The sequence below is a fragment of the Salvelinus fontinalis genome, chromosome 16 (assembly GCF_029448725.1).
Source record: "Salvelinus fontinalis isolate EN_2023a chromosome 16, ASM2944872v1, whole genome shotgun sequence".
Taxonomy (NCBI): Eukaryota; Metazoa; Chordata; class Actinopteri; order Salmoniformes; family Salmonidae; genus Salvelinus; species Salvelinus fontinalis.
The window spans coordinates 30,979,538-30,997,379 of record NC_074680.1 but is presented as its reverse complement, the minus strand read 5'-3'; the positions used below and the strand labels follow the sequence as shown (position 1 = coordinate 30,997,379).

At 43.0% G+C, this 17,842-nt stretch overlaps 1 protein-coding gene across 18 annotated transcripts in view; it reads left to right on the top strand.

Moving 5' to 3' along the window:
• The window catches only part of kiaa1109 (KIAA1109 ortholog), a 104,401-nt gene that overhangs the window by 72,524 nt on the left and 14,035 nt on the right, over positions 1 to 17,842 (top strand). For 8 of the 18 annotated variants that reach the window (XM_055865108.1, XM_055865095.1, XM_055865092.1 and 5 more), the window contains 17 exons: positions 1,169 to 1,369; positions 1,943 to 2,073; positions 2,174 to 2,297; positions 2,424 to 2,536; positions 2,659 to 2,749; positions 3,137 to 3,190; positions 7,813 to 8,084; positions 8,263 to 8,478; positions 8,663 to 8,843; positions 9,030 to 9,219; positions 12,435 to 12,596; positions 12,757 to 12,896; positions 13,071 to 13,269; positions 13,387 to 13,590; positions 15,997 to 16,173; positions 16,375 to 16,515; positions 16,746 to 16,991. In XM_055865108.1, the coding sequence (XP_055721083.1) occupies positions 1,169 to 1,369; positions 1,943 to 2,073; positions 2,174 to 2,297; positions 2,424 to 2,536; positions 2,659 to 2,749; positions 3,137 to 3,190; positions 7,813 to 8,084; positions 8,263 to 8,478; positions 8,663 to 8,843; positions 9,030 to 9,219; positions 12,435 to 12,596; positions 12,757 to 12,896; positions 13,071 to 13,269; positions 13,387 to 13,590; positions 15,997 to 16,173; positions 16,375 to 16,515; positions 16,746 to 16,991 (2,842 nt within the window). The remainder of the gene's footprint in view (positions 1 to 1,168; positions 1,370 to 1,942; positions 2,074 to 2,173; positions 2,298 to 2,423; positions 2,537 to 2,658; positions 2,750 to 3,136; positions 3,191 to 7,812; positions 8,085 to 8,262; positions 8,479 to 8,662; positions 8,844 to 9,029; positions 9,220 to 12,434; positions 12,597 to 12,756; positions 12,897 to 13,070; positions 13,270 to 13,386; positions 13,591 to 15,996; positions 16,174 to 16,374; positions 16,516 to 16,745; positions 16,992 to 17,842) is intronic. The other 10 variants (XM_055865107.1, XM_055865093.1, XM_055865105.1 and 7 more) reach the window with 7 other exon arrangements.

Here is a 17,842-nt window from a genome sequence, read left to right as displayed (position 1 = left end):
AACATTTCCCTTCACTGGAACTAAGGCAACCTAGTCCGAACCATGAAAAACAGCCCCAGACCATTATTCCTCCTCCTACCAAACTTTACAATTGGCACTATGCATTGGGGCAAGTAGTGTTCTCCTGACATCAGCCAAACCCAGATTCGTCCGTCGGACTACCAGATGGTGAAGCGTGATTCATCACTCCAGAGAACGCGTTTCCACTGTTCCAGTGTTCAATGGCGGTGAGCTTCACACCACTCCAGCCGACGCTTGGCATTGCGCATGGTGATCTTAGGCTTGTTTGCGGCTGCTCGGCCATGGAAAACCATTTCATGAAACTCCTGACATTGCGTCCAGAAGCAGTTTGAACTCTGTAGTGAGTCTTGCAACCGAGGACAGAAGATCTGTACGCGTTTCAGCACTTGCCGGTCCAGTTCTGTGAGCTTGTGTGGCCTACCACTTTGGGGCTGAGCTGTTGTTGCTCCTAGACTTTTCCACTTCACCATAAAAGCACTTACAGGTGATACAGGGCAGCTCTAGCAGGACAGAAATTTGACAAACTGACTTGTTGGAAAGGTGGCATCCTATGACAGTGCCACGTTGAATGTCACTGAGCTCTTCAGTAAGGCCATTCTACTGCCAATGTTTGTCTATGGAGATTGCATGGCTGTGTACTTGATTATACTTCTGTCAGCAACAGGTGTGCCTGAAATGGACAAATCCACACATTTAAAGGGGTGTCTACATACTTTTGTATATATAGTGTATCTGACCAACAAATGCATATCTGTATTCCAATTGTGAAATCCATGGTTTAATTTATTTATTTCAATTGACTGATTTGCTTATATGAACTGTAACTCCGTAAAATCGTTGGAATTGTTGCATAAGTCTGAGTGTGTTAATACCCTTTTAGAGTTTGCTAATACCTGTGATTCTATTGCAGTACAACCACGAGACGGTTTAAAATACTTTTTGTGTAAGAGATTATTGTAGCTCTGTGTGGGTGTAAAAACCCTAAGTCTGTGTCAAAAATGTAAAAATGCACTGTGCGTGTTAAGGCTTTGCATATCTGTTCAAGCCACGTTAACCCCTTCCAGCCACTGTGACAGCGCTAAAAGCTATCCAAGTCCATGCACCCAGTTGAACCTTGCCTTGGGTGTATCCTTACCGTTGCTTGCAGGGGAGCCCAGAGGGAGAGTGCAGCAGCCCAAGGCTCAGTCCCAGGCTCACGTTCAGGAAGCGGCTAGTAAACAGCATCCTGGGCCTGAAAAGCCCCAGTGTCCAGAGCGTCTCGGTACCAGCCGACTACCTAAGCGACTATTCTCCTCCCCAGTCCAGAGGGAACAGGACCAGGGCTCCCAGACCCATATCCTGGGGATGTGTATGTACTGCCCCACCCTTTAGTCTCCTATCTACTGGGCCTCACAATCACGTTTAGGGTGGCATTAAGTCTCTATCGTCCATGTTTCAAGCTGCAGAATAGATTTCAATTGCTAAATTACACCATGAAATGTGGTAATCTCAGAGGGCAAACAAAATTATATCACTTAGCAATTGACTTCGTGGGGTTTAAGCACTTATGGTTCCCTTGTCACCTGGTTACACATGTTGTAATTACTTCCTTATCTGAGAATTGGGTCATCAATTGGTCTCAAGGATTATGGTGATGGTGACTTCCATTTTGTGTATTTCTCTGCTGTTTATGTGTGTGTATAACTTGATTATCGGTGTGAGTATAAAATGTGGATTAGGTGGTGAGCTATGTACCTTTGGTGTAATAATTCATGCTTGGTTTAATACTTTTTTTTGTGGTCTAATACAGTAACCCAGGTTGGTGGAGGTGTAATCTAATTCAGGTTATTTAATGTTGGTAATCTAGGTTATATAAATAACCAAACATTCTGTGGTGTAATATGTGAATTACAGGGTATCATTTGTCCTCTATACTCCACAGGAGACCATAGACCTCAGGCGGCAGACGGCAGTGGGCAACCAGATCTTGGATCCCAGAAGGGGGAAGTTAAACAAAAGAATAGTGGACATCAGAGAGCTGAACGAGCAGGCCAAAGTCATTGATGACCTCAAGTAAGAGTTCTTCATGTCAAATGCAATTGTAACCTCATGTTGTATATTTTATCACCTAAAACAAGGTCCAATCATGTTTTCCTTTCCCACCCTTCAACAGGAAACTGGGAGCGAGTGAAGGCACAATCAACCAGGAGATCCAGCGCTACCAGCAGCTGGAGTCTGTGGCCGTCAACGACATCAGGAGAGACGTGCGCAAGAAACTACGACGCTCCAGCATGAGGGTGAGACAACGCATTTAATACCACCCTTTATTCTACTGGCATTTTCCGGTCTATAATGTAAAATGTCATTAACCTGAGCTGAAATGGAAAGGACACCATGACTGCTGATCATTGCTTTTCTACCAGGCTGCGTCTCTGAAGGACAAGTGGGGTCTGGGATACAAACCCAGCTATAACCGTTCCAAGAGCATCTCTACAGCAGCAGGGAGGCCTCCACTCAAAAGGATTGAACGCCAAAGGTACTGGAAGAGGAATCCTCGCTTGCAGCCGGAACCTAGCAGTCGTGGGGTCAATCAGGAATTCAGGAAGTGAATTGAATTTCCAATGGGTTGGATTGTTATTATTCTTATTTCCCTTTCAGTTCCAGAATAGGAGACGTTGATGACTTACCGGACATCAGAGTTGATGCGTCCTCCCCAGGACCGAGAGTCACCTTCAACATCCAGGACATGGTAGTGTATAGAAATAGTCCACAATAGTCTTCATGGTAGCTATTACCATGTAGACCCTGAGATAGGGCTGTAAACAATAGGATTCTCCAAGATGGCAGCTGTACAGCAGCTGAAGAGAACTGTAGATGTGCAGCCCTGAGTTATGGCATCATTTCATCCTCCATGTCCTTGTTTGTTTTTCACTATGACAGGCCTCTTGACTGTGTGTGTGTCTAAACATTGTGGAAAAGCTCTATGTCAGCGGAAGCTAAGTGTTAACTTTTTCGCTTGCTTGTAGCTTGAGGGAGAGTTAAGTGTGCCTTTTTTTGAGCGCAAAATCCCATCCTGAACATGCCATACTTTCATTTTCTGGATGGATTCCATTGTTCTCTTTCTGTTCAACTGAAGATTAACAATCAGGACTCTACAAACCGACCGGTCAGTCCAGGAGAAGTCTTCAAGGTATTTGTAAAACCCCCTAAAAACTACCCCGAACAAATGAAAATCCCAAAATAACCAGATTTTTTTTCTCCTTCTAATAAATTGGTTAAAACTGAAAACGTGGACATTCCAAACAGGATGGTGGGATATAGGCAAGAACTATCAATCAATGCTTGATTGTCATATCTTGGTTTGAGTCATTCCTTGCCATCTTTAATAGCTATTAATTAATAGCTAGAGATGAGCTAGTCAAGTGCACTCTAGTTAATAATTGTACGCATTCAAAATACAACTCTAATAGCAATATGGTCAGTAGGGAATAATATGTTCGGAATAACAAGGCTTTCAACTAGCCGTTGCCTCTGGTTATGTGTTACAAAGAAAACGATTTATTCACTGCATTGCTACAGCTACGTCATTGACAATATTTTTCTGCTACGTAGATATGGATAGACTATGCATGTGCATGTTAGTATACATGCATAGTATTCTATGCATGTATACTATAGTATTCCATAGTATTCTATCAAATATAATTTTAACCACTTAGTACCTACATGCATAGTATGCTCTGCATACTATGCATGTATGCTATGCAAGTATGCTATGCGTGTAGGTACTAAGTGGTTAAAATTATATTTGAATATTACAATTGATTCACACCTTCCCATCCTGTTATGGAATTCCATGTTGTTCCTAATCAACTTCCTTCAACCACAGATGTTTTTTCCTAACCACAGCAGCTATGCATGGCCAACTTCAAAACCTTAGGTTGTATAGTTTGAGCCTAAAACTGTAAACCCTTAGGTTGGCCAACGTCAGAATAAGTGTGCATCAAAGCCATGACTAGAGGTGACATTGAGTTTTCTTTTTTTCTTAGTTGGTGGTTGTTTTTGACTAATACTGTCTTTTGTGAGGGCTTGTAATGTCTTCTGTTTTGGGAGTTTGTCAGTTTCATCCACTGAAACCAGATGTTGTCCTGCAGCTTCTTTCTACCCAGGTGTCTTCATCCTAACATCCTCCTCTTCATCTTCTTTATCTCTCACTCTGTATCTCCTATGTCCTCTCCCAGAGCATTGCATGATCTCTGAGCCTCCTGTGGGGCGAAAAAAACTTAACACATAGCAACCTTGTATCCTCTAGTAATATATATTACATCTAGCAATAGCCATGACATTGGCCATGTTTAAATGTGTGTGTGTGTAGTACCAGTCAAATGTTTGGACACGCCTACTCATTCCATGGTTTCTTAATTTTTTACTATTTTCTACATTTTAGAATAATAGTGAAGACATGAAATACTATGAAATAGCACATATGGAATCATGTAGTAACCAAAAACGTGTATATTTGAGGTTCTTCAAAGTAGCCACCCTTTGCCTTGATGACAGCTTTGCACACTCTTTGCATTCCTCTCAACCAGCTTCATGAGGTAGTCACCTGGAATGCATTTCAATTTGTAAGTCGCTCTGGATAAGAGCGTCTGCTAAATGACTTAAATGTAAATGTACATTTCAATTAACAGGTGTGCCTTGTTAAAAGTTAATTTGTGGAATTTATTTCCTTCCTAATGCGTTTGAGTCAATCAGTTGTGTTGTGACAAGGTAGGGTTGGTATATAGAAGATAGACCTATTTGGTAAAATGCCAAGTCCATATTATGGCAAGAACAGCTCAAAAAAATCAAAGAGAAAAAACAGTCCATCATTACTTTAAGACATGAAGGTCAGTCAATCCGGAAAATTTCAAGAACTTTGAAAGTGTCTTCAGTCGCAAAAACCATCAAGCGCTATGATGAAACTGGCTCTCGTGAGGACCACCACAGGAAAGGAAGACCCAGAGTTACCTCTGCTGCAGAGGATAAGATCATTTGAGTTAACTGCACCTCAGATTGCAGCCCAAATAAATGCTTCACAGAGTTCAAGTAACAGACACATCTCAACATCAACTGTTCAGAGGAGACTGTGTGAATCAGGCCTTCATGGTTGAATTCATGCAAAGAAACCACAACAAAAGGACACCAATAAGTAGAAGAAACTTGCTTGGGCCAAGAAACACAGGCAATGAACATTAGACCGGTGGAAATCTGTCCTTTTGTCTGGGGCCAAATTAGAGGGTTTTTTGTTGTTGTTCCAACCGCCTTGTCTTTGTGAGATGCAGAGTAGGTGAACGGATGATCTCCGCATGTGTGATTCCCACCGTGAAGCATGGAGGAGGTGGTATGGGGGTGCTTCGCTGTTGACACTGTCAGTGATTTATTTAGAATTCAAGGCACACTTAACCAGCATGGCTACCACAGCATTCTGCAGTGATACTTCATCCCATCTTATTTGCGCTTACTGGGACTATCATTTGTTTTTCAACAGAACAATGACCCAAAACACACCCCTAGGCTGTGTAAGGGGAGTGATGGTGCTGCATCAGATGACCTGGCCCCCACAATCACCCGACCTCAATCCAATTGAGATGGTTTGGGATGAGTTGGAACGTAGAGTGAAGGAAAAGCAGCCAACAAGTGCTTAGCATATGTGGGAACTCCTTCAAGACTGTTGGAAAAGCATTCCAGGTGAAGCTGGTTGAGAGAATGCCAAGAGTGTGCAAAGTGTGGCTACTTTGAGATTTATATATATATATATATATATATATATATATATATATATATATATATATATATATATATATATATATATATATATACACTGTTCAAAAAAATAAAGGGAACACTTAAACAACACAATGTAACTCCAAGTCAATCACACTTCTCTGAAATCAAACTGTCCACTTAAAGGGACGCAACACTGATTGACAATAAATTTCACATGCTGTTGTGCAAATGGAATAGACAACAGGTGGAAATTATAGGCAATTAGCAAGACACCCCCAATAAAGGAGTGGTTCTGCAGGTGGTGACCACAAACCACTTCTCAGTTCCTATGCTTCCTGGCTGATGTTTTGGTCACTTTTGAATGCTGGCGGTGCTTTCACTCTAGTGGTAGCATGAGACGGAGTCTACAACCCACAAAAGTGGCTCAGGTAGTGCAGCTCATCCAGGATGGCACATCAATGGGAGCTGTGGCAAGAAGGTTTGCTGTGTCTGTCAGCGTAGTGTCCAGAGCATGGAGGCGCTACCAGGAGACAGGCCAGTACATCAGGAGACGTGGAAGAGGCCGTAGGAGGGCAACAACCCAGCAGCAGGACCGCTACCTCCGCCTTTGTGCAAGGAGGAGCACTGCCAGCGGCCTGCAAAATGACCTCCAGCAGGCCACAAATGTGCATGTGTCTGCTCAAACGGTCAGAAACAGACTCCATGAGGGTGGTATGAGGGCCCGACGTCCACAGGTGGGGGTTGTGCTTACAGCCCAACACCGTGCAGGACGTTTGGCATTTGCACCAAGATTGGCAAATTCGCCACTGGCGCCCTGTGCTCTTCACAGATGAAAGCAGGTTCACACTGAGCACATGTGACAGACGTGACAGAGTCTGGAGACGCCGTGGAGAACGTTCTGCTGCCTGCAACATCCTCCAGCATGACCGGTTTGGCGGTGGGTCAGTCATGGTGTGGGGTGGCATTTCTTTGGGGGGCCGCACAGCCCTCCATGTGCTCGCCAGAGGTAGCCTGACTGCCCTTAGGTACCGAGATGAGATCCTCAGACCCCTTGTGAGACCATATGCTGGTGCGGTTGGCCCTGGGTTCCTCCTAATGCAAGACAATGCTAGACCTCATGTGGCTGGAGTGTGTCAGCAGTTCCTGCAAGAGGAAGGCATTGATGCTATGGACTGGCCCGCCCGTTCCCCAGACCTGAATCCAATTGAGCACATCTGGGACATCATGTCTCGCTCCATCCACCAACGCCACGTTGCACCACAGACTGTCCAGGAGTTGGCGGATGCTTTAATCCAGGTCTGGGAGGAGATCCCTCAGGAGACCATCCGCCACCTCATCAGGAGCATGCCCAGGCGTTGTAGGGAGGTCATACAGGCACGTGGAGGCCACACACACTACTGAGCCTCATTTTGACTTGTTTTAAGGACATTACATCAGTTGGATCAGCCTGTAATGTGGTTTTCCACTTTAATTTTGAGTGTGACTCCAAATCCAGACCTCCATGGGTTGATAAATTTGATTTCCATTGATAATTTTTGTGTGATTTTGTTGTCAGCACATTCAACAATGTAAAGAAAAAAGTATTTAATAAGAATATTTCATTCATTCAGATCTAGAATGTGTTATTTTAGTGTTCCCTTTATTTTTTTGAGCAGTGTATATATATTGATTTAACACTTTTTTGGTTACTACATGAGTCCATATGTGTTATTTCCTAGCTTTGATGTCTTCACTATTATTCTACAATGTAGAAAATAGTCAAAATATAGAAAAACCCTTGATTGAGTATGTGTGTCCAAACATTTGACTGGTACTGTATGTATATATGCTAAGTTAGAGTAGATGTTAGTCATACACATTGGTTATGACAATTTTCTATCCACAATCGTGATAAATTAATTTGTACTACACGTGCATACAGTTCCTTTGAGCAGGATGCTATCTGCTACAGAGTTTATATCACAAAAAAATGTTTGACCTTTTCTAATTGAGAGTCTAACTGTCCCCCTCTCAACACCTCCCATCTGTCCTCTGCTGAAGTTTCCGGAGGAGACAGAAATGGATCTGTTGTCTATCACCATTGATGAGCGACCCCATCCTCATCTTCATCACCTTCATAATTTCCCATCCATTAGCGAAGGGCCCCACTCAGTTTTCAGTGCCCCTGCCACCCCTGCCATCTTTTCACCTGGCATTCCCTTCCAGCACGACGACATGCGCCGCGACGAGCTCTCCTCCTCTTCCTCAGAGGATTCCGACAAGGAGGAAGAGTTTGACCGCAAGAGGCCTTCCTGCTACTTCAGGAGGCCTGTGTGAGTCCTCTAACATTACTGTTTATTTGGCCTGTTTCTTGGACCCATATTAAGCCTACTCTTGGACTAAAAAGCATGCTCAATGGAGAATAATAATTCAAACAATTTATTATTTTATTCCTCCTGTCTTTGTGCCTGCTGAACCCCTAATGACCCTGCTTTCCTCTCTGTGTCACAGCCAACCACCACACAGGAAGCCATCGGGCTTCGCCGCCGTCAGCCAGCTGTTCAGCGAGCGCTGGCCCAGCACGCCCACCAATCGCAGCCTCATGAGCTCGGTCACCGAGAGGAACATCGACTTTGAGCTGGACGTGCGCGTGGAGATTGACAGCGGCAAGTGTGTCCTGCACCCCACTACCCAGCAGCCGGAGAACGAGGATGTCTCCTTCAGAAGGTACGGCACCTGAACCCTAGGGATCTTCTAACTATTTTGATATATATATAGAGACCTATGCCTTATTATAATCTAGACAAGTTATAAAGCATTATACCTGCAGGCTTTAAGTAAAGTGTTACCAAAGTTTCTTAGTCAAAGAATGCTATGTAACCAAAGTGTTCCTACTCCTCCTGTACTGTAGGAGTTGTGACCGCAGCTCCAGGAGTCTGGACCAGGAATCTCCACCCAAGAAGAAGAAGCTCCAGCCCACCTATACCTCCACCACCCAGCTCCTGGCCGGGAAGAAGGTGCCCTCCTCTCTGCAGACCAAATCCAGTGACCTGGAGACCACTGTCTTTTACATTCCGGGAGTAGATGTCAAGGTCGGTTATTTTGTTTTCAGGCCATTACTGGTTTGTTTCCCTCTAGCTATGGAATTGTGTAAATAATGAGTTTAAACGATGACCCATCAATCGGATGCATTAAATGGTAGGAACTATATTGCCGTTGATGATCAAGTGGTCAACTATTCTGATGCAAAACCATTTTTCAATTTCCTCCAACCCCAGTTGCACTACAACTCCAAGACCATAAAGACCGAGTCGCCTGATGCCTCGCGCGGATCCTCCCTCCCCCGCACCCTCTCCAAAGAATCCAAGCTGTATGGTATGAATGATAGCGGCCCTCACAACCCTTCCAATGCTGGCCAAAGCAAGACTAACTCGCTCCTTCCTCCCCCATCCCCACCTCTACCATCAGGTACTGAGAGCTCTCATCATTACCTGCATGCCCTTTCGCCTTCTGTGTTGACCCGCAGTAGAGCGCCACGTCTCCATCGTGCCCATAGACATCCTTAATCAACCCACCCATTAAAATCTAATGCATGCTCAAGCTGTCTTGTCCAAGGCTTTGATCTGTGAATGTTGAAGATGGTGGTAATTTCTGTGTTGGAATGTTTTAAGATCCGGTTTGATTTCATTCCGTTTCAAACACTTAGTGGGTGAGTGGACAGACGCAGAGTGGCTGTTTTTCTAAACGCTGTTGCAAAGTTATTTTCCAGAGGAAAGAAAACAAACAGTGGCAAGAAAAAGTATGTGAACCATTTGGAATTACCTGGATTTCTGCATAAATTGGTCATCAAATTTGATCTAATCTTCAGCTAAGTCACAACAATAGACAAACATAGTGTGCTTAACCTCTCTGGTACAAGTGGAACGCTAGCGTCCCACCTCGACAACAGCCAGTGAAATTGCAGGGCGCCAAATTCAAAACAACAGAAATCCCAAAATTAAAATTCCTCAAACATACAAGTATTATACACCATTTTAAAGATAAACTTCTTGTAAATCCAACCACAGTGTCCGATTTTCAAAAAGGCTTTACGGAGAAAGCACACTATGCAATTATGTTAGGTCAGCACCTAGTCACAGAAAACCATACAGCCATTTTCCAGCCAAGGAGAGGGCTCACAAAAGTCAGAAATAGCGATTAAATGAATCACTAACCTTTGATCTTCATCAGATGGCACTCATAGGACTTCATGTTACACAATACATGTATGTTTTGTTCGATAAAGTTCATATTTATATCCAAAAATCTCAGTTTACATTGGCGCGTTGTGTTCAGAAATGCATTGTCTCAAACAAACATCTGGTGAAAGTGCAGAGAGCCACATCAAATAACAGAAATACTCATCATAAATATTTTATAAAAGATACAAGTGTTAAACATACGAATAAAGATAAACTTCTCCTTAATGCAACCGCTGTGTCAGATTTCAAAAAGGCTTTACGGCGAAAGCACACTTTGCGATTTATGTTAGGTCAAACTCTAGCTACAGAAACCCATACAGCCATTTTCCAGCCAAGGAGAGGGCTCACAAAAGTCAGAAATTGCATTAAAAGGAATCACTTACTTTTGATGATCTTCATCTGATGGCACTCCCAGGTCTCCATGTTAGACAATAAATGTTTGTTTTGTTCAATAATGTCCCTCTTTATGACCAAAAACCTCCTTTTTGTTTGCGCGTTTTGTCCAGTAATCCGAATGCACAAGTCCAGACGAAAAGTCAACAAAAAAGAACAATAAAAGTTAGTAGAAACATGCCAAACGATGTTTAAAATCAATCCTCCGGTTGTTTTTGTCATAAATAATCAATAATATTTCAACCGGACAAAAGCTTTGTCAATAGGAAAGAAGAAACAAGAAAAGCGCGTTCCCGATCAGGCGCATGGCTGATGTCTGGAAATTTCCACTGACCTCTCATTGAAAGTGCTGTATCTCCCTCATTTTTCAGAGTAAAAGCCTGAAACAATGCTTAAAGACTGGCCACATGTAGAAGAAGCCATAGAGCTCGCGAACTGGGTCCTAAGTCTTTGTATGGTGGATAGGCTTTCAATGGAAAACAGCCTTTCAAAATAATAGTACTTCCTGGTTGGATTTTCCTCGCGTTTTCACCTGCCATATCAGTTCTGTTATACTCACAGACATTATTTTAACAGTTTTGGAAACTTTAGAGTGTTTTCTATCCAAATCTACTAATTATATGCATATCCTAGCTTCTGGGCTTGAGTAGCAGGCAGTTTAATTTGGGCACGCTATTCAGTGAAGTTAAACTAATAACACACAAATTATTGTATTTTTCTTGTCTACATTGAAGACATAATTTAAACATTCACTGTGTAGGTTGGGAAAAGTATGTGACCCCTAGGCTAATGACTTCTCAAAGCTAATTGGAGTCAGGAGTCAGCTAACCTGGAGTCCAATCAATGAGATGTGATGTGAACCATGCATCGAACAAAAGAGATCTCAGAAGACTTAAGAATTGTTGACTTGCATAAAGCTGAAAAGGGTTACAAAAGTATCTCTAAAAGTCTTGATGTTCATCAGTCCACGGTAAGACAAATTGTCTATAAATGGAGAAAGTTCAGTACTGTTGCTACTCTCCCTAATAGTGGCCGTCCTGCAAAGATGACTGCAAGAGCAGATCACAGAATGCTCAATGACGTTCATCTCTAATCCTAGAGTGTCAGCTAAAGACTTACAGAAAAGAAGGCACAGCACGCTAACATCAAAACCTCATCCCAACTTTATTGTATGGTGGAGGGAGTGTCATGGTTTGGGCTGCTTTGCTGCCTCAGGGCCTGGACAGCTTGGTATTATTAACAGAAAAATGAATTCCCAAGTTTATCGAGACATTTTGCAGGAGGATGTTAGGCTATCTGTCCTCCAATTGAAGCTCAACAGAAGTTGAGTGATGTAACAGGACTATGACCCAAAACACAGAAGTAAATCAACAACAGAATGGCTTCAACAGAAGAAAATACTCCATCTGGAGTGGCCCAGTCAAAGTCCTGACCTCAACCCGATTGAGATGTTGTGGCATGACCACGAGAGCAGTTCACACCAGACATCCCAAGAATATTGCTGAACTGAAACAATTTTGTAAAGAGGAATGATCCAAAATTCCTCCTGACCGTTTTGCAGGTCTGATCCGCAACTACAGAAAACGTTTGGTTGAGGTTATTGCTGCCAATGGAGGGTCAACCAGTTATTACATTCAAGGGTTCACATACTTTTTCCACCCCGCACTGTGAATGTTTACACGGTGTGTTCAATAAAGACATGAAAATGTATAATTGTTTTTTTATTAGTTTAAGCAGACTGTTTGTATATTGTTGTGACCTAGATGAAGATCAGATCAAATTTTATGACCAATTTATGCAGAAATCCAGGTATTTCCAAAGGGTTTTTCTTGACACTGTAACATGTAGACCCAAAAAGTAAATGAAACCACAAGATCTTATTTCTTAACTTTTTTGTTTCATTTCCTTGTGAGCGAAAAACATTTGTTAAATCTGTCCCAATATCTGTTTCACTTTGTGTTTTCACTCTCCTACCAATGTTGGTTGGTGTAGTGAAGCCTTGTGTGTGTGTGTGACCCTGTCCAAACTCCAATCATGTCTCCCCTGCAGCCAAAGGCAAGGGCAGTGGTGGGGTGAAGACAGCCAAGCTGTATGCCTGGGTGGCCCTCCAGACCCTCCCAGAAGAGATGGTCATAAGCCCTTGTCTTCTGGACTTCCTAGAGAAAGCCTTGGAGACCATTCCCATCACACCGGTGGAAAGGAACTATACTGGTATGTATGGTCATTCCATTGCAAATACATCACCTGTTCACCTCACCTCTTTGGATTTTAATTGTACAAAACATCCATAAATGTTTGCTGGACCTAAAACATCAACAACTTACAAAACCGTTGCTCAAAGCTGACCCCTTTTTGTCTCTGTGTGTCTCAGATCTGAACTCCCAGGAGGAGGACTTAGGCCAGTTTGATCCAGTGGAGCCCCTGGAGGAGTCCACCACATCCCTGGTGTCCTCATCCACCTCTGCCTACTCCTCCTTTCCTGTGGACGTGGTGGTTTATGTCAGAGTACAGGTAACCTACCTCCGTCTGCCCGCCTTACTGTGGCCCCCATAGCTCAGTTCATGTCACTGTTCTCCATTGTACAATATGAGTATGTTTTGCTGTCATAATGTCCAATCCCTGAGACACCACACTCAAAGTAATGACGTTTTCAAATTCTATTCTAATATGACTCAATGTCTCTAGCCCTCTCAGATCCGCTTCAGCTGCTTGCCCATGTCCAGAGTGGAGTGTATGCTGAAACTGCCATCTCTAGACCTGGTATTCTCCTCTAATCGTGGTGAACTGGAGATCCCATCCAGCACTCAACCTACCGACAGCCCACATACACCCTCCTCCACCCCCCTGAGCCTACACATCCTCAAACCACCCCCTGGCAAAGGAGGTATAGATAGCAACACTCCAATGCACCTGTAAAGCAACTTCTAGGTGTGTGAGTGGATGAATTTTGTTTTCTAAGCCTATCTGGTCCATAATAAAACCTCTTTGATCTAACCTCCAGGTCCCTCTCCATCTCTGGGTAGCCCTCTGGGCCGGACCCATCACAGCAGCAGCCAGTCAGACCTCACCGCCCCCCCCAGCAACTCCTCAGGGCTCAGCTTCACTGCCTGCATGTCAGACTTCTCCCTCTACGTGTTCCACCCTTACGGGGCAGGGAAACAGAAATCTGCTGTCACAGGGCAGGCACCAGGCCCAGGACCTCTAGGTATGGAAAAGTGTAGTGGAAAGTTTCTCAACTTTAACATTGCTCATGTATATTCTAATATTCTATAGCAATTTGAATGTTTTTGGGGGGGTTTTCGGAGTGGATGGTCGGGTGCCGGAACATTGACCCGAAACTAAGCCCATTTCATTCCTTTATTACATTGAGACACGATCACATTTCCTTATTTATTCATGGTAATACTTGGGAACAGATTTTTTTAATTAAACTTATTCTTAACTGATTTTTATTATTTCTTTACCTAAGACTAAAATCCTAAAAAAATATAGACAGTGCCTTCAGAAAGTATTCACACCCCTTGACTTTGTCCACATTTTGTTGTTACAGCCTAAATTTAAAATTAATCAAATTGAGATTTTGTGTCACTGGCCTACGCACAATACCCAAGAATCTTTAAGTGGAATTATGTTTTTAGAATTTTTTACAAATTAATAAAAAAATGAAAAGCACAAATGTCTTGAGTCAATAAGTATTGAATCCCTTTGTTATGGCAAGCATAAATAACTTCAGGAGTAAAAATGTGCTTAACAAGTCACATAATAAGTTACACTCTGTAAGTTACTCACTCTGTGTGCAATAATAGTATTTAACATGCTTTTTGATTACAGCATCTATGTACCTCACACATACAATTATCTGTAAGGTCCCTCAGTCGAGCAGTGACTTTCAAACACAAATTCAACCACAAAGACCAGGGAGGTTTTCCAATGCCTTGCAAAGGGGGGAACCTATTCGTAGATTAAATAAAATACATTAAATATCCCTTTGAGCATGATGAAGTTATTAATTACTCTTTGGTTGGTGTATCAATACATCCAGTCACTACAAAGATACAGGCATCCTTCCTAACTCAGTTGCAGGAGAGGAAGGAAACTGCTCAGGGATTTCACCATGAAGCCAGTGGTGGCTTTAAAACAGAGTTGAAAGGCTGTGATGGGAGAAAATGTGGGATGGATCAACAACATTGTAGTTACTCTACAATACTAACCTAAATGACAGATTGAAAAGAAGGAAGCATGTACAGAATTTTTTTAAATCCAAAACATGCATCCTGTTTGCGTTAAAGTAAAGCTGCAACAAAAAAAATGAAGATAAATTAACTTTATGTCCTGAGTACAAACTCTTATGTTTGGGGCCAATCCAACATAACACATTACTGAGTGCCACTCTTCATATTTTCAAGCATGGTGGTGGCTGCATCGTGTTATGGGTATGCTTGTCATCGGCAAGGACTAGGGAGTTTAAGATAAAAATAAACGGAATAGATCTAAGCTCAGGCAAAATGTGGCCTGGTTACATTTTTTACTTAAATCGTCTTGAAAATCAATGCCAAGACTAAATGGCTATCTAGCAAGGATCAACAACCAACTTGACAGAGCTGGAAGAATATATTTTTTTTAAATAATTAGCAAATATTGTACAATCCAGGTGTGCAAAGCTCTTTAGAGACTTACCCAGAAAGACTCTCAGCTGTATGTCGCCACCAAAGGTGATTCTAACATGTATTGACTCAGTGGTGAGAATGAGATATTTCTGTATTTCTTTTTCAATAAATTGTGTAGATGGGTGAGAACTTTTTTTTAAATCGTTTTTTAAATTCAGGCTGTAACACAACAAATGTGGAATAAGTCAAGGGAAATGAATACTTTCTGAAGACACTAATTAGCATCATAAAATCCCCATAAAAATCTGTCAGTTTAAACTAGAGATATCTATATATTTTTTGCATTTGATACGGGTATCTCAATCCACCGCATCCGCCGATGTTGCACTTCCGCATCTGTGGTGACAGAGCTAGAGCAGTGTTTGTCAGATCATGAGACATCCCGAAAATCGGTCTTCTCTCAAAATCGTCTGTAGCGTCTGAACGGTTTGGCCTACAAACTATTATGGACCCTATGGAAAGATGACTCTCACGAACACAATAGTTCATTTTGCTGTACGACCCCCACAAGCATCTTGGGACTTGTCTGAAGTCGGTACAGTCGGCTTCCTTATCCCCTGTTCTATAGCCCATGTTTAGTCCTGTGCATTATATTGCAGTGAAGTCTACCAACTACGCTGTACAGCATGCCTTATAGCACAGGTGTCAAACTCATTCCACGGGGGGGCGAGTGTCTGCGAGTTTTCGCTCCTCCCTTATACTTGATTGATGAATTAACATCACTAATTAGTTAGGAACTCCCCACACCTGGTTGTCTAGGGCTTTATTGAAAGGAAAAACCAAAAACCTGCAGACACTAGGCCCTCCGTGGAATGAGTTTGACACCCCTGCCTTATAGTAATAGTGTACTTTCACAGCAGGCTTGTTCGGTCTTCCATCAGTTCAATGTGTAGCATTAAAACAGCGCTATGAAATGTCGCCTCATAGCTGTTATTTCCTTTAAGGTACAGTGGATGAGGAGCCGTCCTCTGTGACTGGGAGGAAGGATTCCCTCAGCATCAATCTGGAGTTTGTCAAGGTCAGCCTGTCCAGAATGAGACGCACCGGAGGACCAACCTTTATCGAGAGTTTTATACCCGGCAAGGGGGGCAAGATGGACACCACCCTCATCAATATCTCAGGTGCCTTATCTGCTCTTGGAACGGGGTTAATGGTTGGACACTGTCTAACCTGAGCTCAATCTTTGGTCTTCAAAATGGGAATGTCATTTATATCTTGACAATGAAGCTGATCCATTTTGACATTTCAATTCCCCTGCCAAGATGGTTGAATCCACAGACACTGGTATTCCTGGCCAACTTTGAATGTTTTCTCTCTCTTAGCTGTGTGTGACATCGGCTCTGCCTCCTTCAAGTATGACATGCGGAGGCTGAGTGAAATCCTGGCCTTCCCCAGAGCCTGGTACCGCCGCAGCATCGCCCGACGCCTCTTCCTAGGAGACCAGACCATCAACATGCCAACAGGTAGAAACACAACTCCTCGATAGGCCTTTGAGTCCTGAGAGTGTAATTTTCCTTGTGTAATAAATTATCAACATTTTTACTTCTGACTGGGTTTATTTCCTAGTTACTCTGTTTTCTCTCACTCTCCGAGTCTGTTAATGTCAGTCCCTTTAAAACCGTAGGAATGTTTTCCCCAAACCTGTGTTGATTTCAAAACATGCCCTTTACCTGAACCTGCTTCTCTCCTCCAGCCTCGGGTCCAGCCACCCCAGACTCTGTAGAGAACATGGCCCAACACCTGTCACCAGAGTCCAGCCGTAAAGCCTACTGGAGGACCTGGGACGGTAGCACTGGGCAGCACATGCCCCAGTCCCCCAACGTGTTCTCAGACCACTCCACTGGGAGCAACATGTCCCCCGGGGGCCTGTCTTCCCACCTCAAGTCCCCGGCCCCCGGACACACCAGGAGTGTCTCCGATTCCTCTGCCCCCAGAAGAGGTACCAACTCAAAAATGAGTGCTCAGCATCATCAAGGAACACTATCTAATTAAACCTGTGTTAATGTCATTTATTTTAGCTTAGTATGGAGATTATTTTCACAAGCTAGACTTAAAATGCAGTTAGAATGAATGAATACTATATCCCTCATTAAGACTGAGAATAACTTTGTCTGTAATAACTTTGCCCGCAAAACACCAGTCTCAACGTCAACACTGAAGAGGCGACTCCGGAATGCTGCCCTTCTAGGCAGAGATCCTCTGTCCGGTGTCTGTGTTCTTTTGCCCATCTTAATATTTTATTTTTATTGGTCAGTCTGAGATATGGCTTTTTCTTTGCAATTCTGCCTAGAAGGCCAGCATCCTGGAGTCGCCTCTTCACTGTTGACGTTGAGACTGGTGTTTTGCTGGTACTATTTAATGAAGCTGCCAGTTGAGGACTTGTGAGGCGTCTGTTTCTCAAACTAGACACTCTAATGTACTTGTCCTCTTGCTCAGTTGTGCACCGGGGCCTCCCACTCCTATTCTGGTTAGAGACAGTTTGCGCTGTTCTGTGAAGGGAGTAGTATACAGCGTTGTACAAGATCTTCAGTTTCTTGGCAATTTCTCGCATGGATTAGCCTTCATTTCTCAAAACGAGAATAGACTGACGAGTTTCAGAAGAAATGTCTTTGTTTCTGGCCATTTTGAGCCTGTAATCAAACCCACAAATGCTGATGCTCCAGATACTCAACTAGTCTAAATAAGACCAGTTGTATTACTTCTTTAATCAGTACAACAGTTTTCAGCTGTGCTAACATAATTGCAAAAGGGTTTTCTAATGATCAATTAGCCTTTAAATAAAATTATAAA